Source organism: Micropterus dolomieu, linkage group LG23 (genome assembly GCF_021292245.1).
Source record: "Micropterus dolomieu isolate WLL.071019.BEF.003 ecotype Adirondacks linkage group LG23, ASM2129224v1, whole genome shotgun sequence".
NCBI classification, from domain to species: domain Eukaryota; kingdom Metazoa; phylum Chordata; class Actinopteri; order Centrarchiformes; family Centrarchidae; genus Micropterus; species Micropterus dolomieu.
In genome coordinates this window covers 20002018-20024109 of record NC_060172.1, presented here as the reverse complement: position 1 = coordinate 20024109, position 22092 = coordinate 20002018, and the positions used below count along the sequence as shown (strand labels likewise).

Sequence of the window (22092 nt, the reverse complement as noted above, 5' to 3'; positions counted from 1 at the left end):
ATCGATGTGGAACTTAGGTTCACTTACACAGAAGAGACGACTTGTTCCTTTTATCAAATAAAATAATATTGACAGAAGGTATGTTCTTGATTCTTCTTATTTTGCCACATTTTGTTTTACCCATAAAATGCGAACGGTCTTGAAAACCCAACATATTCCTCATCATTTGTTATTTGAATGGATTTGTACATGTTAAAAACAAATCAATACTAACCTACCTAAAATAACAATTCAAACAATTTATTCATTGTCCAAAATATTTGGATAAAGCAGTTATGGAGCAGTTGTATGACAGTGATGTTGTGGATCTGATTGATGAGAATGCGAACATTTAATTCCGCAATTTGGGTTTAAAATCATTATGTTTCATCTATCAAGGTGTAATACGTTGTCTCTATTTTATTATAGTTCATAGTTAGCCTGTATAATATGAAGAAGACCTCACTAACATTAATAATCACCGTTGAGTTCTTGCACTTATTCCCACCCCTGTCCACTAGATGGCAGTGTGCGTGTGGCTGCAGGCTGTCACGGGGCTGCTCGGTGTTGTCTTGCCTCAAACTGATGATGTGTCACTTCCGCGTCGGCGTTGTGTTCAGTTGTGATTGGAAGTGGGAACTCCCCACAGAATAATGGAAATATACGATAACTTATTTAATTCTTCCACCGTCTAAACAATCTCGTAAGCTTGTATTTTCTTGTGTGTCCTGGGAGGTCAGAATACCGGCCATAAAGCACGAAGAGAAGCAAGGGGGGAGCAAGCTAGCTTTTTAGCTAGCCACTTTGACTGGCCTGTCAGTGACTCCAGGGTTAACTTAACTCATGGAAGATGGATTTCCTCTGTGAAATAGTTCAAGCCTTGGTGGCATTGGCAGCTCTAGGTTTCATTGTGGTAAGTAGTTATACTTTACTGTATAACGTTACTGTTGAGTCAATCAGAAATCTGTTTGCTCTCACTGGTTGACATTAATTTACCATAGACAGGCTGGATTTCCTTTTCTGTGTAACGTTACGTTCTGTGTATGTAAGAAGTGTTTGAGCAATGTATTCTGCTTAGGCCAGCTGTGAACCTGTAGTCTTATTCATCCTGTATTCCCTTTTTTATGATACTTGCTTATCTTTCTGTGTTTGTTGATACATACAAAATTTTAGTTGTTAATCATGAGGAAGTCGTGACTTTAATGCTCAAATGCAGCAGCAAGACTATGCACTTGAAGGTGGGAAACAAAATTCTCATTCTAGCAAACAAACCGTATATACAGATACTACACAAAGAAGGAGACCGCACAGTCATTTACATTTTTTTTTATTTTATTTCAAACTAAGAAGATGATTGGTATTGGTCAATCTGTAGTCTGGAAGTCAGAAGTGGCTGCAGTGTTAAATGCATGTGAGGAGAATCTGGGAGAGAGAGACAGCCCTAAATCATGCTAACAACAAAGACTGCTGTGCCTCTGATCACATCACATAGTAGACTTTGGTGGAAGTTCTGACACGCATATTTAGTTCAATTAAATACATTCACACAGCTCTGGTCCTTTTTTATATTTGAATTTTTTTTTACATGTGTTAGAAAACTCTAAACTGTAGCAGACAGCAGGAGTAACAAGAGTGCCTTTCTCATATTTTCCTTTACAGGTGCTCATAATAGCACACGTCACTGCCGGGATGGTGAAACTGACCCGCCACGAGAAGGAGAAATACTTCTTCACCGCCACAGGAGAGAAGGAGCTTTTCCCCAGCCTGCACGATCCCCATTCCAGGGAGCTCTCTGTGGTGATCCCGGCCTACAACGAGGAGCTTCGAAGTGAGTGAAGGAGGGGGGCACACCCAGGTTTCTGTCAGGAACTTCTGCACAGTAAACTTGTGCAGTGTGTGACTTCACCTGTTGAAGTCACATCAGTTTGCCTCTTTGCTTGAATGCAGGCACAGCAGACTGTAAAACATAATGTTAACCCAGTCGGGAAGTAGCTATGTAATTGCAATACACGGCAAATTTACAGGACAGATATAGACTGTATAGGATAGGGTACATTACAAGTCTGTGTTTTCAGGACCTTTTTGTTTGTTGCTTCAAAATTCCTCTAGCTTAAAACCAATAAATGCAAAGATTGCTGTTTTTTTGAATCCCATAATCCTGTTCTCGCAGAGTTAATGTGCACCCGCAGTAGGTTATAGGTGCTTATATGTGTTATGGCTGTGTGTCATTACAGTGCCTGTGATGTTGGATGAAGCAATGGAGTACTTGGAAAACAGACAGGTAAGTGTTCAGCGTCATAGTGGCAATGTGAAACTATATCTGAATCATAATTTTATTGTGGTTTGATGAAAGGGACACAATTAAAATAGACTAAAATCAATGATCTACAAAGAGAAGCAGTTTTATTTTCATCTGAAAGGCGAGGTTGTATCAGCTAAGAAAGTTCTTATTTCTGGATCAGTTGTTTTCTAAGAGGCCAGTAGGTGGCAGCATTCAACTTAAAGAGTGCCTATTTTCTCCCTGCAGAAACAGCACCCCTCCTTTACCTATGAGGTCATTGTCGTTGATGATGGCAGCAAAGACAAAACCACAGAGGTGATCTTTTGTTTCGGGGGGGAATATGTTACCAAAAGTTCTATTTTTGCTCAGCTCAATATTTCAAAGTGATACCAAGAGAGCTTTACATTGTGAGTGAACACTGTTGTGATGTCCTGCCAGGTTGCCTTGCAGTACACTAGGAAGTACGGTGCAGATAAGGTGCGGGTTCTGACGCTGGTGAAGAACAGGGGGAAAGGAGGAGCTGTGCGGATGGTGAGACTGGAGATGTCAAACTACAGCATGTCTGAATGCAGCACAAAAGCAACAGTGTGGAATTGACTTTGTGTTGATTTTTGACGTGCCCTCTTTTTCGCTTAAAGGGAACTCTGAGCGCCAGAGGGAAAGTCATTCTGATGGCAGATGCTGACGGAGCCACAAAGTTTTCTGACATTGACAAAGTGGAGGCTGGACTTAATAACCTCAACCCCAAACCGGTGGGGCGTTGCTCGGTTTTTGTTGTCCTGTCTCACACACTTGTATTATGTTAGTGTGTGGCCTTCCTAAACACGCCTGTCTGTACATTTAGGAGAATATGGCGATTTCCTGCGGTTCCAGAGCTCACCTGGAGAAAGACTCGGTGGCTCAGGTCTGTTTGCCTGTTTTGTCTGCTTAGAGACCAGAGTGTTGTAGACGATGTCCGTCTAACCTTTAAATAACCACTTTTGTGTCCCTGCCACAGCGATCTATGTTTCGTACATTCCTTATGTATGGCTTTCACTTCCTGGTGTGGTTCTTTTGTGTGAGAGGGATCAAGGACACTCAGTGCGGCTTCAAGCTTTTCACACGTGAGGCTGCACTCAAGACCTTCTCTTCCCTCCATGTAGAGCGATGGTAAGAACTCGCACTCCACCACGGACACTTTATTACTTACCAGTGTAAGTGAAGTGATAAGAGCTGTCATGCGCCTTTGTGTTTAAAGAGTAAACCCGCTGAGCTGTTGTAAAACAATAGTGTTTATTAACAATTAATCCGTATATTATTTAGCAATCACTCAAGCATTCATCTGTATGATGTTACATATAATACCGTAATAAAATACCGGTATGCTATATAAACAGTTGGCAACTTCTGATTTAAATCAGGAAGTATTTAATCCAAAAAATTTAAAATACTACCAATGTGACCAGACATTTGATGCTAGTTTTCAGGACTTGACCAGTTTTAAATACTAAGTACTTGGACTGATTTAGGTCAGTACCAAATACCCAGCCCGAGTGACTACACCACTATGTTTTTTCTTTAGTTTTTTTTAAAGCTGTTGAACATCTGTTGTGCACTTATCTTTCTTCTCACAGGGCTTTTGATGTGGAGCTCCTGTATATTGCCCAGCGTTTTAAAATCCCCATAGCAGAGGTAGCAGTCAACTGGACTGAAATAGAAGGTAGGTTTTTCATGTGTCCTCCCACTGGGCCACCTATCTGTAGTTCTATTAATATCTCGGTTGGATGTGTTTGCAAGTCTGTGATTGGCTGTTTAGATTTTTTGTTTTTGTTTGTTTTTGTTTTTTCTTTGTGTTTTGACTGACACATTTACTGTTTGAGTGTTGCTTTCCTGTCGATGTTTCAGACAATTTATGAAACTATAAAATATTTTCAACTACTTACCTAAGCCGCCTTAGTACTGCTGTGATGAAGACTTTTCGGGAGTTATTACACGGCTTGTCAGCAGTAAATGTCAGCAAATTGGCATATTTCCATTACCTGTCCTATAAAAGTATCATTTGAGGTATTAAGTGCCTGTGCGTTTGCTCTGCCAGGGTCCAAGCTGGTCCCGTTTTGGAGCTGGCTGCAGATGGGAGTGGACTTGATTTTCATCCGCCTGCGCTATATCACCGGAGCCTGGAAGCTACAGTTGCCGCAAAAGACTGACTAGCCAATCAGAAAAGCCCCAGTGTCATAGAGACAGTCTATGATGGGGCCATCAAACCTTTGGATGAGGTGGGATTAACAACTGTGTCCATCATTCACTGAAATCAACCACACAGAACAAAGTACAGCACGTCACATCCTTCTGCTTTCCAGACGCCATTGGATGTGAAATAATGACACAGTTGCGAGTACTTTGTGGTTCTGCCTTATTTTTTAATACGGATTTTGGCTTGTGATGGCCACCGTTACATGCACTCTTCTGTTGCCACGGCTTACAGAAAATCTGTATGACTGATCCGTGTAATAAGTTACTTAATGTTTATTTTATGGCCAATCATCTGTAAGAGAGAAAGACTTGTGTTGAAATGTGGAGGATGCATTTATCTGTGTGTCATGGTTCTGACAGATTAAATGAATGTTAAGATATGAGCTTTTCAAAAATGAGGAAACAGGACCATGGGTTGGTGCGCTGGATGACTTGAACAGAAATAAATAAATAAATAAATGTCTGAATTCTTATTTGATAATCGTCATAAACCTACTAACAGCTAAAACAATTAGTAGATTAACGGATTATTTGATCAACAGAATTTTTTTTCCAAGCAAAAATGTCAAACATTTGCTGATGGTTGGTCAGACAAAATAAGTTATTTGATGTTGTCCCCTTGAGCTCCAGGATATTGTAATGGGCATGTTCACTTTTTTCTAGTGCTTCACAGACAATTTAGTTAATTGATTAATTAAGAAAATGATGCTATGATTAGTCAATAAATATAATTGTTAGAGTCCCACTACTAACAGTATAAAAACAACAACAAACTTTACAAGCACTTTTCAAAACAGAAGTGCTTAATGGGAGGAAGAAGAAAAAGAGAATTAATAAAGATAGAGAAAACATTGATGTAAGTGCACAAACCACAAGATATAAACTTATAAAATCAAATAAAAGCCAAAGTAAACAAATGGTTTGGCACACTGAGGGACTTGATGGGGAGCTGTTTAGAGAGTTGAGGGGCAATAACAGCAAAAGCAGAATTACCTACTTCTCCACTCTTATCTGGGAACAGCTAGAAACTTTAGTACTGAAGACCTGAGGCTCCTACCAAGCGATCAGAGGGCCCAACATCTCTAGTACACATGAAGATCATGTAATGCCATGTATGACGATTTAGATTCAGTTGTAATGTCACAGGAAGCCAACAGTGATGAGCTTATACTGGTGCACTGTGTGATTGACATTTTGCATTTGTTAAAGCCCCGCTGCAGAGTTGGACCAGTTAAAGATGAGCTACAGGAAGATTTGACATCTTTCCCCCAAATCTTTAAGCTGAAGGAGTTACTTGCAATGTTACTTGTTTATAATAGAAAAAAGGAGGACTGAATCAGCAGAGGGCAATACAATTAAGAGTAATCAAAAGAGTTTTTACTCAGTTATTATCATAGTTAATTAGTATAATAGTAGTATTCTATAGTATTCTGATCTTCTATCAGTCAGCTTCCTGTGTCTTTGGAGTCACACACAAAAGCTCACCCTGCTAATTTCATTTTTCTTGAACTGCTTGAAATCTCACTGCAAAATTGAACAGAGGGCGCACACTGTGACTGTGCATGACTACTTCCATCTTATGTCACTGTTTCCCAAATTGGGGACCAGGGTCTCTGTCAGGCATCCTGCAGATTTCCTAGAAAAGAGATCTGACTCCACTTACAGTTTATTAAATTTGGTATAAAATTTGATTTAACAGCTAAAATCCTCAGATGAAGTTAGACAGGATCAGCTATATGAAATTTTCGTGGGAATAGTGGGGCTGCATTGTCATGTGTTTAGCCTTTCCTAGACATGAAAGAGAGCGGGAAACTCTACATTATTCCCTGCCAGTGTCATCCCTTTGCCTGTCTCCTAAACATCATGTGGACATCTTCTTGGAATGCGTCCAGCACGCGTTTTTGCGGTCTGAGCAAATTAAGTTCTTCATAGTGCTGTGTTCTTATGCAAGCCTGAGGTCTAGGGTTCGCGCTGATGCAGATGCCTCTGGGGCCTCCCAGAGCCACGGGGAGCACATCCTGTTTGTGACCTGCCCGTCTGTCTGCCTGCCCCCTGCAACCAGACAAGACACAGAGAGAGAGCCAATGAATCATTATCTGGCTGCAATTTTCTGGTTTCCTGGCCCCAGGAGTCAGCTCTTCAGTGGAAAGGCAACGAGTAAAAGAGTAATGTGAGGAATGTATTTGTCATGAGTCATGTTCATCTCAAGTCATACCTTCACTGTGAGGAGGGGGTTTTACTTTATCTTCTGTGTGATGCCAAAAAAGGTGACTGTAAATTGTAAGATTTGAACCCTCTTAGCACATGTATGTGCTATGACTCCCAACATATTGTCCACAGGTGTGGTAGAGAACGACACTAAAACAGCATAAATCCGTAATTACTTGGCCGGTTTCTGGTTGTGCTCATTTCTAAATCTTGAACAAACAGCTTGTTTATCATTTGGTCCTCGTTTTACACTGGTTCTCGCTGCTTCACTAGGGGTCCACGAACCAGACTTTGGACATCACGGGCTTTGCTTGACCACTACCTATTTGTGGCACACCGGCAGCTTGTCCTGGCGGTGCATTTTGATGATGCACCTGGTGGGTTTGGGGCTGGTGGATCATGTGTTGTTTTTTTTTTACAAGATCCCCAGAGTGGTTTCACTTCGTGTTGGGAGTATTGTTACGTTCCGCAGCAGTTGCTGTAAACTGAAAATGTCAAACTTGTAGACTCACTGTCGCCAGCCGGGCTTGCGTCATTAACTGGACCAGTCATGGCACTCCCAATGAAGGATCGTGTCCATCCGCAATGAGAAATACCTCTGTGTGGCTCCCGACAATGATGAAACAACTTCGGTTTTAAGAGGGGGGCGACGAAACTTGATTTCACAGCATGACTGAATTTGCGGTGAAGGGCGGCGGATAGTCGCTCCTCCAGTCATGTTTCGCTACATATTTTAGGCTACAGGTGCAGTGTATGCTTGTGCGTGCGCGCGCGTGCACATGAAAGTAATGATAGCCGAAATAGTTATTAAGTGGCAGTATTTTACTAGGTCCCATTGAAATTGCTTTATAGGCTAACTTCACTCGCGAACAGGCCTATAGGCCTAAAGATAAGCAGTCATATTATCTAAACTAATTTAAACATATGCTCCCAGCACCTATAATCCAGGATACACACCACTGGCAAACAGATGAAGCCTCATTAAATGGGCGCACGTCGCTTCCATCATTATTGCCGCCTTGTTAATTACTCTTAATTTATTTATATTATTATTTATTATACTATCTGTAGGCTACAGTGTACTGTAGGCCTATATGAGCAAACAAACAACAAAGTATTAATAAAAGAATACTATGATGGAATTACCAAATTTTTTTACCAAAGGACCTACCACAGGCTTTTAACTTTATGGATGATAGCCTACAGATAAACACAAACACACTGTAAAACACTATTAACATATCAGACGACTACATCATTTGTCTTTCAGAGATGTCCGACCATTCACGAGAATAGTCTGGAAAAGAAGAACAGGTGTGATTGTTTTTCTTCCGTTAGTTAGAGCCAACTACCCTATGCCTGGCTGGGAGAGACCAGGGGATGGCTCAGGTGGGACGCACACACGGGCACGCGCGTACACGCATGCTGCTGCTGCGGTGCCTGATTCTGAAATCCCAGAAATCCTGGGAAAGTTCCAGGAGGGGGAAGGCGGAGGGATCTTACATGCAGGCGCTGCGGTTCCAGCCAGGCTGACGCCGCCGAGGTTGTGTGGCGCTAGACTGGGGTTGCTGGAGGAGTGGAGGCTCCGGGCTCTTCAGACCTGCGTCAGCGAAGCAGCAGACTGTAGGAACTGCACCGGAAGATGGTGTGGCTGTACCTTCACAATAAAAGCGGAAATTCAAACATTTGTAGTTGACCTATGAGCGATGACCCACATGACCGTTTTAGTAAAATATTGCAGTGGTTAATTATCCATCCATCCATCCTCAACCGCTTATCCTGCATACAGGGTCGCGGGGGGTGGGCGGAGCCAATCCCAGCTGACATTGGTGCGCAAGGCGGGGTACACCCTGGACAGGTCGCCAGTCCATGGCAGGGCCACACATAGACGAACAACCACTCACGCTCACACCTAAGGACAATTCAGGGTCGCCAATTAGTGGTTAATTATATATGAGTTAATTATTAAAGTTATTTAAAAACAGAATACTGAAGCGAATTATATTTGAAACGGTTATTTTCCATTTTGTTCAAAATGGATCAAAATAGTTATTTTACCATTTTTACAAAAATATATAGCCTACTGCATAATTTATATGCAAAAATAGCAATAATCATAACTACGTAATTAAAACATATATATATAAATTATGAGTCAGTTTATTATTTTGGTTATAATTAGCTATTGATACATCTTAAATCATTCTCTAGATTCCAAATTACCTTAGTGTTTTGCAAAACCGGGAGTTTCTATATAACAGAAGTTCAATAGTTAACTTAGTTTCTTCAGTACAAAAATGTTTTTGAACATTTGAAGCTAAATTTGGCCAACACCATTAGTGGGTGTAGCTCATGTTAAATGTAGAATCACCATTGTGTCCCTGAGCAAGACACTTAACCCCTAGTTGCTCCAGAGGCGTGTGACCTCTGACATATATAGCAATTGTAAGTCGCTTTGGATAAAAGCGTCAGCTAAATGAATAAATTTAAATGTCATAGGCTAATAACATCAATTGAATTTATGACTTGAGCATCTCAAACTAAAGGGATAGTAAGTGGTTGTAATCCAATTGTTACATTCAGCAAGTATTTACTCACGGTTTGGTCGCTCTCCGTTTTGTGTATGCTCTGGAAAAAAATCAGGTTTTCCTACACAGCTCTGGCTCTGTAAATGGAAAACAAAGAAAGTGGGGTGGACCTTGCCACACAACATTGTTCCAGCCAATCAATAACAGGTGGCGTTAGTGCTTGTGCACAGGAGTGATGAGGGGAGAGGGGCAGTGGGAGAGAGGGTTCTATACACCGGCACATTCGAAGTGCTGAAGGAGAGATAGCGAGAAACAGCCCAAAAGGAAAACGTTCTGAAGAGTACAAACAGGGAGCAGTGAAGGGATGGGTTTATTTGTTCAGTTTAGTTTAAATATCAACAACCCTCCTGCAGAATCACTTATTCTCTCTTTAAGTAGCAGACTGACACCTTGCAACACACGTTTTTGTCAACAATGCTTTTATTTTGAAACTGGCAACTGGATGCAAGTTTTATTGATGCTGACTTGACACTTCAATTTCTACACACGCTCACAGACACACACACACACACACACACACACAGAACACACCTTCGCTGTCTTACTGGCCTGAACTTCTACAGACAGTGAAGCCTGCACACGCACACGGCTGTCTGCGGTGCACTTGTTATCACAACAGAGGTAAGAAAATAAACACATTCTGTTTGTTTCCAGGAATTGTAAATAGCTAAAAATGTCATATGTTCTGGATCTTTTGTCCAGTTAAATATTTAAGATAGTTGTTGGTAATTAGACCTAACCATGGCTGTCGGGAAAACTTTCTGTGGATTAAATATGCTTCTGTTATTATCATTTAGCCTATTGCCATGACTGGGTTTGGACAAATATAATGTTATAGCTGAGTGTAGATCAGTAATCAACAGATAGGCCTAAGTCTAATATTTTTTAAAATGTAGTTATGGTTCTCTAAGTATTTGATTAAGTGGTTGATCTTAAGTTCATTGTGATGTGTTATCAAAGTATGACTTTGGGTGCCAAGCTTCTGATCACTTAGCGTATTGTAGGTAGCTACTGTCCGTCAAGGTGTGCGTTTATATTTTAGGACAGAACCTGGATTCTGTAGTGGCAATAGGACTCGTTGTGGTAGTAGTAAAAGGAAGCTGGCGTGTTTACTTTTTTTGGAAGGGGTGTCCTGGTGATAAAGCACAAGGCAATTAGCCTATCTGAGCCTGCAGACTGAGTGACGCCAGACTCCATAAAGCAGCAGCGGTAGACTTGATGCCGCATTGAGCTCGTGCGCTTTTGCTGTCATTGTAAACCCCAGCTGGCTGTTTGTCTGCGGGAAAACAGTGTCGCTCACATTTATATCAACAAGCTTGGGACATAATGTAGGTATGCTGTTCACACTACTTATTACCTGTGTTTATCTATTTTGGGATCCATCTTATTTAAAAGTCCTAGATTTGAAAGAAGAACCTCGAGTGTAGTTCTGCTGTGTATTTTAGAATGATAGGATATCCAAGCCAAAAGCTGTGGTTACAAGGACTTCCAATTCACCTTTACAGACTCTTTGCCTGAAAAGAGTTTTTTTTTTCTTTATCTGCTTTAGATGCGCATAAACAAACCGGCGTGCATACAGAGCAGAACGAGCCAACGAGAGCCTAGAATCTGACATGCACGAATTATTTTTACAATACTGCTTGGGTCAAACATGATAGCCTACTCTGTACCGCAGGATGTTCTGATGCAGGAGATAAAACAAGTAGATCACTATAATAAACGTAGCGTACTATTGAGTCTCAGTCATATTTTATTGTAAGAGTAGCCTATCTGAGAAAAGTTTGAGTGGTTTATCAGTAAGATGCTGCTGCTGCACACTAAAGGGTTCCTGATTATGGTTAAGTAGACTTAAATAATGTGGAATATAGGCTACTATATATTTCTATACCAACTAGTTTTTAGATGGACAAACTAACACAAAAACAAGGAGAGCAGGCTCTCTCTCTATCTCTCCCTCCCTCTCTCTCTGTCTGCCTCCCTCCCCCTCCCCCTTTCCCCCTCCTGTCCTGTGATGTGTTCTGGCCAGACAGTATGGCTCCTGGGCGTCAGTGGCATGATCATAGAAACAGAGGCCAGAAAGGACATTCCTCATTGTTGGTGAATCTAGAAATGAGCTTGGCCCATCTTGCCCTGCTCTTTCTCAGACAGTTTCGGTACCTGATTCATTTTCTCCATATAGAATAATAACCTTGGTGCTCAGCTTGTGGAAGAAAAGTTTGGTGCAGGCATGGTCTCTGTATCATTGTCCTGTCGATGCAGCCTCATTATCATGGAAATCCACCTCAGATTGGCCAGATTGTTAAATATGAGTAGTTTTTGGTTATGTGGTGTTTGCGGGTCTGCAGTCTTTGATTTCACTGCAGACCCGCTTATCTTCTTAGTGACTCTGGCTTAATTCCCCTTACAATTAAATCCAATGGTTTCGTTTCTACCTAACTCTTTCTCCAGCCATGCATCTGTTTCAACTAAATTAGCAGTTAATACTGTCTCTCACTTCTCTTGCCAGATGATTGAAACTTGACCGGGCGTTCTGACTGTGTGAGGAATAACCTTCCCTGCAGGAGGCTTCGAATCCAGAGCTGCCCGATTGCTCCTGTGCCAACACCGAGAGGGGATTTAGAGTTTACGCTGCACTGGCAGGAGTTCAACTACTCCACCAGCGCTGCTCGGAAGTAACAGTGGAATATAAGAAACAGCCTCTGTTTACACAGACTCATAGCGCTACCTCTTTTATCCTTACCTCTGCCCTGGCCTCTCATTATTTGCCTCCTCACTCCTGTCCTCAAGGGAACTTTAATCCCTTTTACAGCACACATCAGCTCATCTCACCACCCATTTATCCATCTCATAATGAACTCCTCTACCTCCATTACATCCCTATTCTCCTTCACCAGCCCGGCGGTGAAGCGCCTGCTTGGCTGGAAACAAGGGGATGAGGAGGAGAAGTGGGCGGAAAAGGCTGTGGACTCTCTTGTGAAGAAACTAAAGAAGACGAAAGGGGCGATGGAAGAGCTGGAGAGAGCCCTCAGCTGCCCCGGTCAGCCCAGTGAGTAACACAGTGTCAAACATTGAGTAGTAGTCTAGTCCAGAGGTAAGCTCTGACTGAGTCACAAGATAATAGGAAAGAAGACAAAACATTTTTCTGATTTTAATGTATTTATCTAATTTTTTGTTGTTTGTTGTGTAAAAACACAATACTTATACTTCTCTGGGTGTCTAAAAAGTATTCAAATGGAACAATTTGATAGAGAAAAAAGACACACATCTAATTGACACATTATGCAACATGTGACGAGAGGGTGTAGTAATACTTTATATTAGGGGTCATGAGGTAAAAAGGTTGAGAACCACTGTACTGCAGAGTTTCAGTTGCACTCAGCTTCAGATGATCTTGCAGCCTGCAGCCTTCCTTTTTAAAAGTGCACGAGAGGTAGTAACTGCATTAGAAATACTTTTCATACTCTAGATTGTGCTTATTTCTGTCTCCATGGTAGCAGATTTATCTCATCATGATTGTTTGCAAACAACAGAAATGTAAACACAACACAATATGCATTTTGTCGAGCTGTTTTGAGTTCCGTGCTGTTTCACTTGAATCCTTCAGGCAAGTGCGTGACGATTCCTCGGTCGCTGGATGGGAGGTTGCAGGTGTCCCACAGGAAGGGTCTGCCCCATGTCATCTACTGCAGGGTGTGGCGCTGGCCTGACCTGCAGTCCCACCACGAGCTGAAAGCCCTGGAGTGCTGCGAGTTCCCCTTCGGCTCCAAGCAGAAGGACATCTGTGTCAACCCCTACCACTACAGGCGCGTGGAGACTCCAGGTACACCTAGAAAACACTTTCTGTAAAAACAAAAAAATGTCATTGCTGAATTTTAATATCATAACAGTAAAGCTTTTTGTGGGTTCCAGGACATCTGATCTAATAAAGTGTTCCCAAGCCAAAAGGATTTGCAGTAATCTGATCTTTTATAACAGAATCTGGCTCTTGCTCTCTCTGCCCGCTACCTCACTACCTTTTTTCTTTCCTTTCTCTCGTCTCCTTGCAGTGCTGCCGCCAGTTCTGGTCCCACGCCACAGCGAGTTCAACCCTCAACACAGTTTACTGGCAAAGTTCAGGAACGCTTCCCTGCACAATGAGCCTCTGATGCCCCAGAACGCCACCTACCCGGACTCTTTCCCTCCACTGCCGTGCTCAACCTTCTCCTCCTCCCCTTCTTCCTCTCTCGCCCAGTCTCCCAACTCACAGAGTTACCCCGACTCCCCCAACAGCTCTGCAGAGCCTGGCAGTCCGTATCACATCACAGGTAGGAATCAAAACAAAGCAACCGGATACTTTCAGTGTTACCCTCTATGAGAAATATTCAAACACCCGACGGCGGGTTGCTTGGGTGACAGGTTACTTCAAATTGTGTAACCAAAGGAAAACTCTTTTTCTAGTGGACTTCTCATGTACAATTTATATAATAAAAGATCAATACTTGGGGGCTGTGTATCGATAAAATATTGCCACGTAAAATATTGTGATATTAAGCTGTATCGACTTTCCCCCCCGCTCTATAGTTGTAGTAGATTCTGAGTTCATTCTTGACCCCTCCGATGAGTGTACATCTATTACTTTTCCCATTTATGCCCTTTGATTTGTGACATGCTTTTTTCAGCTGAGACTCCCCCACCACCGTACACCATGATGGAGACGAGCCCTCAAGACGATGTGAAGCCCAGCAACTCCACAGAACCCATCAAACTCACATTTTCTGCTCCGCACAGAGGTAAGTTCACACAACTGGAGGTATACAGAAAGTAGAAATACACACAATTTAAGTGGTATTTATGCTTAGTTAGTAACATGAGATGATGTACTGAGGCATATATACCTTAATGTCAGTGGTTGTATCAGCCACTGCAGGTAATGTTGCACGTCAATGAGTAGGAGTGCTATGTGTCAGAACTGGGTCACTGTGATACAGTATCTGGAATTAGATATATCACAGGATAGAATATTTTATCGACTATGCCCACCTGTTTAGACTTACGGCCCGTGTGTTACGAGGAACCAGAGTACTGGTGTTCCGTAGCTTACTACGAACTCAACAACCGGGTGGGGGAGACCTTCCACGCGTCATCCCGCAGCGTCTTGGTGGACGGCTTCACAGACCCATCCAACAACAAGAACCGCTTCTGCCTTGGCCTGCTATCCAATGTCAACCGCAACTCCACCATCGAACACACACGCCGGCACATAGGCAAAGGTAGGCGGGACGACTTGTGCAGATAGTTCATATCAGGACACACTCTTTGGAATCATGTGGACTGTAGTTGACACACATTAGGTGAAAGCAAGAACTAACTGAGGGGAACGTTGTTTGCTAAACATACAATTTCTCAACAAATTGCATGTCTTTGTAAAGAACCACCTCACTTCAGGCTTTACAATCAGCATGTCTGCTTGTGCTGAATCCTTCAGGCAGTGTAGAAAGTCCGCCTTTGTTGGATAGACACCAAGCGCCTCTGGGTTACACTAAACTGTGCACTGTGAGGATGTGTGTGGTTTTGAATGATAGGGGTAACACAAAGGGCTGAGGGTAGTCGGTCCCCAATTCACAGACACTTCTGACATTACTCAGACATTCCTCATTTAAAAGCATAAATGCCCTTGTGGTTGAAGAATATGAGAAAAACACAGCCATTTCAGCTGGTTTGCAATAAAGTGATTGGATATGTATATATTTGATTATATGTTTGCTATGTTTTCCTGAATGAAAGAGCTGTTTTATGCTCTTGCTGTGACATTTTAAGCATTTGCACCACAGTAGAAGGACATGGATTGGTGGTTTTTTTTCTACAAAATTCTAAAAATTGAAGTTCACTTGCTCCTGAATTTACCATTTAAGACTATTTGATTTTCTCCTCCATTCTTCTCAGGTTTACACCTGTACTACGTAGGCGGCGAGGTGTACGCAGAGTGTCTGAGTGACAGCAGTATCTTCGTCCAGAGCCGCAACTGTAACTTCCAGCATGGCTTCCACGCCACCACAGTGTGTAAGATCCCCAGCGGCTGCAGCCTCAAGATCTTTAACAACCAGCTGTTCGCCCAGCTCCTCGCACAGTCCGTTAACCACGGCTTTGAAGTAGTCTATGAGCTCACTAAGATGTGCACCATCCGCATGAGCTTTGTTAAGGTACTAAGCTTTCTATCAGGAACTTGTAGTGACAGAAATGCAGTTGATCATCCTTTTGCCCACATTTCTGTTTAATACCATCCATCCATCTTCATACGCTTATCCGGGGTCGGGGCGCAGGGGCAGCAGCTCCACTAGGGGATCCAAAACTTCTCTTTCCCGAGCCACATTAACCAGCTCTGACTGGGGGATCCCGAGGTGTTCCCAGGCCAGTGTGGAGATATAATCTCTCCACCGAGTCCTGGGTCTTCCCCGAGGCCTCCTCCCAGCTGGATGTGCCTGGAACACCTCCCTAGGCGTCCAAACCACCTCAACTGGCTCCTTTCGACGCAAAGGAGCAGCGGCTCTACTCTAAGCTCCTCGCGGATGGCCAAGCTTCTCACCCTCTCTCTAAGGGAGACACCAGCCACCCGCCTGAGGAAACCCATTTCGGCTGCTTGTACCCGCGATCTCGTTCTTTCGATCATGACCACTGGTGAGGGTAGGAACCAAAACGGCAACATCTTTGCATACACTTCCAGTTACGATTGGTCGAAGGGCCGTGAGTACTACAACCCCCAGAAAAAGAACTACATCTTCCTGAGGAACGCTGAAGAGGAGCTGAAGCCTCGGGAACAAGAAATGATTCGTTGTGCCAAATCGCATCTCTTGTGGGGAAATGGGGAAGATAAGCTGCTTTAGTGTGTTTATACACCCGAGACAGACTCCTTCCTTTCGGCAAGCACCTGGACCAATGCCGTGGTGTTGCGTACTGTGCACGGAACAAGGGGCCTACCCAACCTGGCGCTGAAAACCTCTGCGTGACATTGGTCTTAGAAGTCATTGTAGAAGGGGAGGGCTTCATTTGGCATAGAAGTCATTGTAGAAGGGGAGGGCTTCATTTGGCATTCATCTTGGTGTTTCAGGGGTTTTTTTTATTGTGTCCAGCTCTTCATTTTTTTTATGGATGTTTAATACCTATATGGCTTAATAAGAAGGGTTGGGAGTTTATCACTGTAACTTAATATGCTGTTATTTTGTCTTTAATGTGCTTTCGAGTATGTTAAATCCTACTACCAGTATACAAGGCCAGCGTACACTTGTTCACTTAGCACCCATTCATTTTACTAGTTAACTGAACTCCCAACAGTCACAGCTGAGATTTATGTTTGTGTCCTCCCCTCAGGGCTGGGGTGCCGAATACCACCGTCAAGATGTGACCAGCACCCCCTGCTGGATCGAGGTACATCTGCACGGGCCCTTGCAGTGGCTGGACAAGGTCCTCACACAGATGGGTTCCCCGCACAACCCTATTTCTTCAGTGTCATAACATGAACACACACACACACTTCTTAGTGTGTGCTGTGGGTCCTTCACACAGGTAGTCATAGATTCTGAATGTTTTGCTACTTCCAGGTTTTCTGTCCTATCGTCCCTCTCTTCGCATCTCAAAAAAATTACAAAAACATGCTTTGCTGTGTAACTGAAACACATGATTGACTGAATTTCATTTAGCCAATTTACAGCTCATGTAGTTAAATGATCATGCCTTCCTTATTTCAGTATATAATAAAGCTTTTATCCTCTGTGTTTTCATTGGGACATTACCTGCACTCCAAGATAAAAAAAATGGGATACATTTGTAGGTACTCAAAGACTTGTGTTACTGTATATTGTAAATGTTATTACGGTAGTATGTACTGTCCATATGTTGCCTAATGTTTGACTCTATGTGCCGGTTGCTTTTTATGTGTCACATTAAAGTTACATTTTCTTTAAGAATCTAAATTTTTGTAAGATTTGAACTTACACAGCTATTATTTCCGCATGTTCATCAAACTGCAATACAAACACACACTGTTAGCGTCATAATTTTACTCTCATTCACAGTAAGGGGTATACACTTCAACTGAAAAACACAGGAACAACACACAGTACATGACTTATTAATGCCACTTTTCAACACAGAGCCAGCAGAGCTAGCATGCACAAGATTCTTCGCACTAAACTTAATTACTGTTTATACAGTTAGAATTCACCATTTGTGCAGCGTTTTCAGATAAACAGGGATATAAAATATTGTTTAAAACATGTCCTGAACACCCCGCTTGACAGAGACAAGGCTACAGACATGCGTTACACAACTGATTGTCACATGTAACAACACTTCATGTTGAAGAGGAAACATTAAAAACACAGAAGATCAATCATTCCAAAGAGACAACAGCCTGAAAAGTAACACACGCGATACTTAAACACACAAAGAAACTGTAATGTTTGTTAACAACTATAATCCAATGCCTTCATTATTAGTGCCACATAGAAAAAGATAATTAACAAAAAGAATATAATTTTGGAGAGTAACTAAAAAGTAATTAAAAAGAAATGTTGGCTTGTATGTAGGAAATTATATTTCCTCAACAGCACCAGGCATGGTTTGATTATATTGTCTGCTACTTGAGAAATGTACGCCTTTTGAGGGATTTAGATCAGTTCATCTAGTTTCGTCCACCAGTCTCACCGCACCTTTAAAACATCCCATGTTCTTGTTTCTTCTGTCTGGTGGCAGTCTGGCTGGGGAAATTCATGGTTACAGTGTACGGTTACAATCCATTTATCCATGAGGTGCCAGTGCTTCTTCACTGTTGTTCTCTATTCATTCCAAAACACAGTGGCCAGCCGGCGTCAGCAGCCCTGGAACTGCTGCTGTGATTGGCTGCGGCCCTGTGTGGCTAGGAGCTGCTGCTGCTGCTGCAGGAAGCTGATGACCTCTGGACTCCTGAGCAGGGACTGTGGGACACACACATTAAAATTTCACAGCAAAATACGACAAATATTTCTGTTGATCCAATGCGTACCTGCCTTTTTCTGCCTTTGTAGGGAAGAGAATGCCCTTTACCAAAACACCTCTATACATAAAAGGTCATATTATACTCATTTTCAGGTTCATCATTTTATATATGAGTTGTACCAGAGTAGGTTTACATTTTTTCATTTTCAAAAAACACCATATTTTTGTCATACTGCATATTGCTGCAGCACCTCTTTTCACCCTGTGTGTTACTGCTAGCAAGTGAAGCATCTCACTTCTACTTGATAAGGATTACTAGCCAATCAGAAGCAGAGTAGGGTGGGTTCTGGGAAAGACACAATTCCTATAAAAGGGTTAATTACTTTGCATATTCCCAAATCAGGGAACATAGTGGCAAACACGCCACATTATGTCATCATTTGATATAAATGAATGGTGCCTGCTCACTGTGTCTCTTGCAGTGACACTAACTGCTCAAAGCTAACTGCTGAAAAGTGGCGAGGGCGTCGGAACTTACAGGTTTGCTATGTGCTAACTGCAGAAAATGTGTCCTCTTACATTTAATCTTTTATGTACGATCTTTTAATATTATTATTATTATTATTATTCTCGTTATGGCTTATAGATATATGTATTGTGTTTTATCCTTAACCTTTCCTCTCCTATACTCCTTATGTTAGTCCGTCCACATTTACTAGGGTTTAGGTCAGAGCTGTGAGATTGTTTTGGTGTTTTCGTCTCCTGTTGTTCCTCTCCTCTCCCGGAATGTTCATTCAAGGCCGAGAGAGGATCTCTGTTCCCCAAAACATAGAAACCTAGACTGTGTAAATGATGATGTATCCCTTTGCTCGGGGCAAGCTGCCCGAAGCCGCCCTAGGCGTCAGGTCTCTGGACCCAGCTGTATATGTGTTATAGTACTTCTCTGTTTATTCTCTTTTGTTAAAGAAATTCTTCAAAGACACCAGTTGGTTGTAACTCAATTATTTGCTCAACCCCTCACCAGGACTATAACTTCCACGACACTAACAATGCAGGCATTAGCAAGGCCCAACAAGTAGCCGCTGTGTACCGCTGGAGCATTTTAGAACCTTGTGGTATTCAACGGCTTTCACCCCCATCGTGCTTAACATGAACGTAACTACCTCCGAAACCTCTCTTCGTTAAACGTGCATCTCCCCGACGGATGATAACGAAATGCGAAACGCAAGCCAGACATCAACCTCTGCAGCTAAAGTACACGTACCATAAAACTTATATTAATGGCGGGGTCTCGCATTGTCTAATAACAAGTTAATCAAACAAATACACGCGGACTAGACATTACATTTTACGTGTTAATTTTCCCACCAGTCATAAACATGCCGCCAGCAAATTTAATACCCACAGACAATTTACAGAAAATTGAAGACAATTTACCTTAATTTCCCTGATTTTAAGACTGTTTTAAGGAGCCAGGGAACCCTGTGTCACTGTGTGCTGCAGCTTAGTGTGAGACGTGTTACAAAGAGACGCAGATAGGTTACGGAAGTAAAGACTGTACTACACTCGATCTGTTTTCAGGAAGTTCAGCAGCAGTGTTTTCTGTGGGAGATGGTAACTCCCTCTGTGGTGGACTTTGGACTTTTTCACTTTGAAACCTATTACATGTACACAAAAAAGATATATAACACAATAAAGGAAAGGGAAAAAGCCAAAAAGCATAATAAGACCTTCAAAATCTGATGCTTCCCAGTCTGGGTGGAAGAACAGAGCAAACACAATGGCTGTCAAACCTGTTCACTTAGATACATAGCAGATGCATGCAAGTTATTTGAATACAGTGTTCAGCCATGCTCTACAATGTGGAGCAACATTAAAAGGCTCTCTTATCTCGAGAAAAAGACAGATATAGCAGCGAGAGTCTGGACCGTTACAAACAGATGGATGACATATTAAAGGAAACCCTTCAATACATTAAAGGGGGAAATCAACAAATGCAGATGCATTTTCACATGAAGGGGGCATTTTCCTGTCATGGCATGGGCCCACTTCTCCCCTCAAAGGAAGAGGTCAATAAATCGTTTGGTGAGTATGAAAATTATGCAAATCATGGGGCACACTTACTGTTCTGGAGGCTGGCTTATAAAGATGCTTTAAATTGTTTTCCCCCCTATAATTTGTTACCCATCTGTAGTTGCATCATGTCACAATCGGTCCATCTGACCAGCTTACCAGTCTTTTCTGGTTGAGGACCTGCTCTATCAAGGAGGGTCTGGCTGGCCGGTCCCCCATGGCACCCAGACGCTGTTTGTTCACAGACACGGGCCGCTCCTCTGAGTTTTCCTGATTAGCACAAAGAAAGACAAAAACAAGCAATTAACTGGGCCAGTTTTGTTTGTTTTGTGGTTTAGTAAAGTCTGGAAAAACTGGGCCAGGGAACCACATGCGCCAATAAGTTCAGCCCTTGTAATGTCAACTGCATTGAGGGTTACACCCCTCAAATTCCTTTCTCCTTCAGTCATCTACGTGTAGACATGTGTAGTAATAAAAGTGTACTTAAAGGTTTGTAATGTCTCTACCACATCATGTTGAGTTCAAATGAATACCTCGATGTATAAAAGTATGTATGGAGCTTAAATCTTACATCAATTTTTCCACTGGACATGGCCTGATCATTCTTCTTCTTCTTGTACTTGTCTTTGTACATTTTGTTGCGGTGCTTTTTGCACATCCACGGTTTCCTCTGCTTGGCCACCTGCGTTGTGGTCTCTGTGCACCCCTCGTAGGTGCACTGTTTGGGAGCGTTGTCGCCCTCTGAGGTCTCCTCGTCGTTGAGCTCCTCCGGGCTGGCGGCGCTGTCTCTGGGATCTGAAGTGTCCAGGACGTCGCTCTCCTCGTCCGGATCATCCATGTCGTAGGAGGAGACGTTGTTCTCTGGTTCGTGCGGCGTTATCACATTCCTGCTGTCGACTACTCCGCTCTTATTCACGTAGTACCTTTGTCCGTCTTTAGTGAGCAGGAGAGTCGACTCTTTGTCCTTATTTGCTGATGCTGAATTGTCATCTTCGCTCATGATTGCGGTGGACAAATACTAGCTAGCTAGCTAGCTACCTACCATCCCTTTCCAATCAGTTCACGTTAGCTACCTTAGTTAGCTAATACAGCTATTAGTTGACATTTGCTCATCCACAAGTCTGTATTAGTATGGGTTTAAGTTCTGCTCTATGAAGGCGGTGTGTCATAAATGGTCCATGATTTGGTAAATAAAGCGAATGATTTCAAGCGGGCTACTGTGATACTTACACAGGATTAGTCTGTCACTGCTCTCGCTGCATTTCGAGAACGAGGATTTTCTTCTTCGCTGCATTGGTTTCATGTGTTACCATGACCCCTAGTGGTCAAAATAAAACATACACGCATAACCTGCTGATATGTAGGTGTGGTGTGACTTGCTGTGGGTGCTTATTAGTAGTATTATTACTGTTGTCATTTAATATTCTCCTAAAATCTATCAATTAATATAGCCTACAGATCAGTGCTTTTTAACTGCATTATTGTTATTTGTACAGCACACTGAAAGTGTGAAACCTATGTTGATTGTATTGTAAAATAAAAATCACAAAAAACAAACGGCTGCTTTGTGTGAAGTTACACAACACTCCAATTAAATTAACCTACATATTCTGAAGTGTTAGACACACACAATGTGACAGAGCAACATAGTGCACCTCACCTTGTAGCTGTGTTCTACTATTATCCACTTGATAAAAGACTTCAGCATAGGATACATATATGTTTCATCACTCAACGCTCCTCCAAAAGCATCCTCTCTCCCTCCTCGCTCCTCATCTCTTC

General features: G+C 42.4%; 3 protein-coding genes across 5 annotated transcripts; 2 read left to right on the top strand and 1 right to left on the bottom strand.

The window, feature by feature from the left end:
* Positions 1-579: 579 nt before the first annotated feature.
* Positions 580-4951, top strand: alg5 (ALG5 dolichyl-phosphate beta-glucosyltransferase). Its single transcript, XM_046039957.1, has 10 exons — positions 580-892; positions 1639-1807; positions 2214-2260; positions 2507-2575; positions 2699-2791; positions 2899-3012; positions 3105-3164; positions 3258-3409; positions 3874-3959; positions 4335-4951. The coding sequence occupies exons 1-10, from the start codon at positions 830-832 to the stop codon at positions 4448-4450; spliced, it is 969 nt and encodes a 322-aa protein (XP_045895913.1). The 5' UTR covers positions 580-829; the 3' UTR covers positions 4451-4951.
* A 4742-nt stretch (positions 4952-9693) lies between these two features.
* smad9 (SMAD family member 9) lies at positions 9694-17234 on the top strand. Of its 3 annotated transcripts, XM_046040934.1 has the most exons (9): positions 9694-9909; positions 11795-12048; positions 12079-12334; positions 12893-13108; positions 13335-13592; positions 13947-14057; positions 14316-14537; positions 15211-15467; positions 16633-17234. In XM_046040934.1, exons 3-9 carry the CDS (start codon positions 12139-12141, stop codon positions 16774-16776), a joined length of 1404 nt encoding a protein of 467 aa, XP_045896890.1. In that variant the 5' UTR covers positions 9694-9909; positions 11795-12048; positions 12079-12138; the 3' UTR covers positions 16777-17234. The 3 variants fall into 3 exon arrangements, with proteins under 3 accessions (XP_045896890.1, XP_045896888.1, XP_045896889.1); XM_046040932.1 differs by having other exon boundaries at positions 9695-9909; positions 11795-12334; XM_046040933.1 differs by lacking the exon at positions 9694-9909 and adding an exon at positions 10584-10620 and having other exon boundaries at positions 11795-12334.
* Positions 17235-17306: 72 nt separating this feature from the next.
* LOC123962996 (regulatory factor X-associated protein) lies at positions 17307-21579 on the bottom strand. The gene is made up of 3 exons (XM_046039512.1): positions 20882-21579; positions 20470-20580; positions 17307-18236 (listed from the first exon to the last, which is right to left on the bottom strand). Exons 1-3 carry the CDS (start codon positions 21308-21310, stop codon positions 18132-18134), a joined length of 645 nt encoding a protein of 214 aa, XP_045895468.1. The 5' UTR covers positions 21311-21579; the 3' UTR covers positions 17307-18131.
* Between the last annotated feature and the right edge of the window lie 513 nt (positions 21580-22092).

Excerpts from the sequence above, each read along its gene's own strand:
- alg5 (XM_046039957.1), top strand. The coding sequence starts at position 830 with ATGGATTTCCTCTGTGAAATAGTTCAAGCCTTGGTGGCATTGGCAGCT. Across the intron at positions 2,792-2,898 it reads AAGGAGGAGCTGTGCGGATG|GGAACTCTGAGCGCCAGAGG; the intron begins GTGAGACTGGAG and ends TTTCGCTTAAAG. Across the intron at positions 3,960-4,334 it reads CAACTGGACTGAAATAGAAG|GGTCCAAGCTGGTCCCGTTT; the intron begins GTAGGTTTTTCA and ends TTGCTCTGCCAG.
- smad9 (XM_046040934.1), top strand. The coding sequence starts at position 12,139 with ATGAACTCCTCTACCTCCATTACATCCCTATTCTCCTTCACCAGCCCG. Across the intron at positions 13,109-13,334 it reads CAGGCGCGTGGAGACTCCAG|TGCTGCCGCCAGTTCTGGTC; the intron begins GTACACCTAGAA and ends GTCTCCTTGCAG. Across the intron at positions 14,058-14,315 it reads ATTTTCTGCTCCGCACAGAG|ACTTACGGCCCGTGTGTTAC; the intron begins GTAAGTTCACAC and ends CCACCTGTTTAG.
- LOC123962996 (XM_046039512.1), bottom strand. The coding sequence starts at position 21,310 with ATGAGCGAAGATGACAATTCAGCATCAGCAAATAAGGACAAAGAGTCG. Across the intron at positions 20,581-20,881 it reads TGTCCAGTGGAAAAATTGAT|GAAAACTCAGAGGAGCGGCC; the intron begins GTAAGATTTAAG and ends TGTGCTAATCAG. Across the intron at positions 18,237-20,469 it reads TCCTCAACCAGAAAAGACTG|TCCCTGCTCAGGAGTCCAGA; the intron begins GTAAGCTGGTCA and ends TGTGTCCCACAG.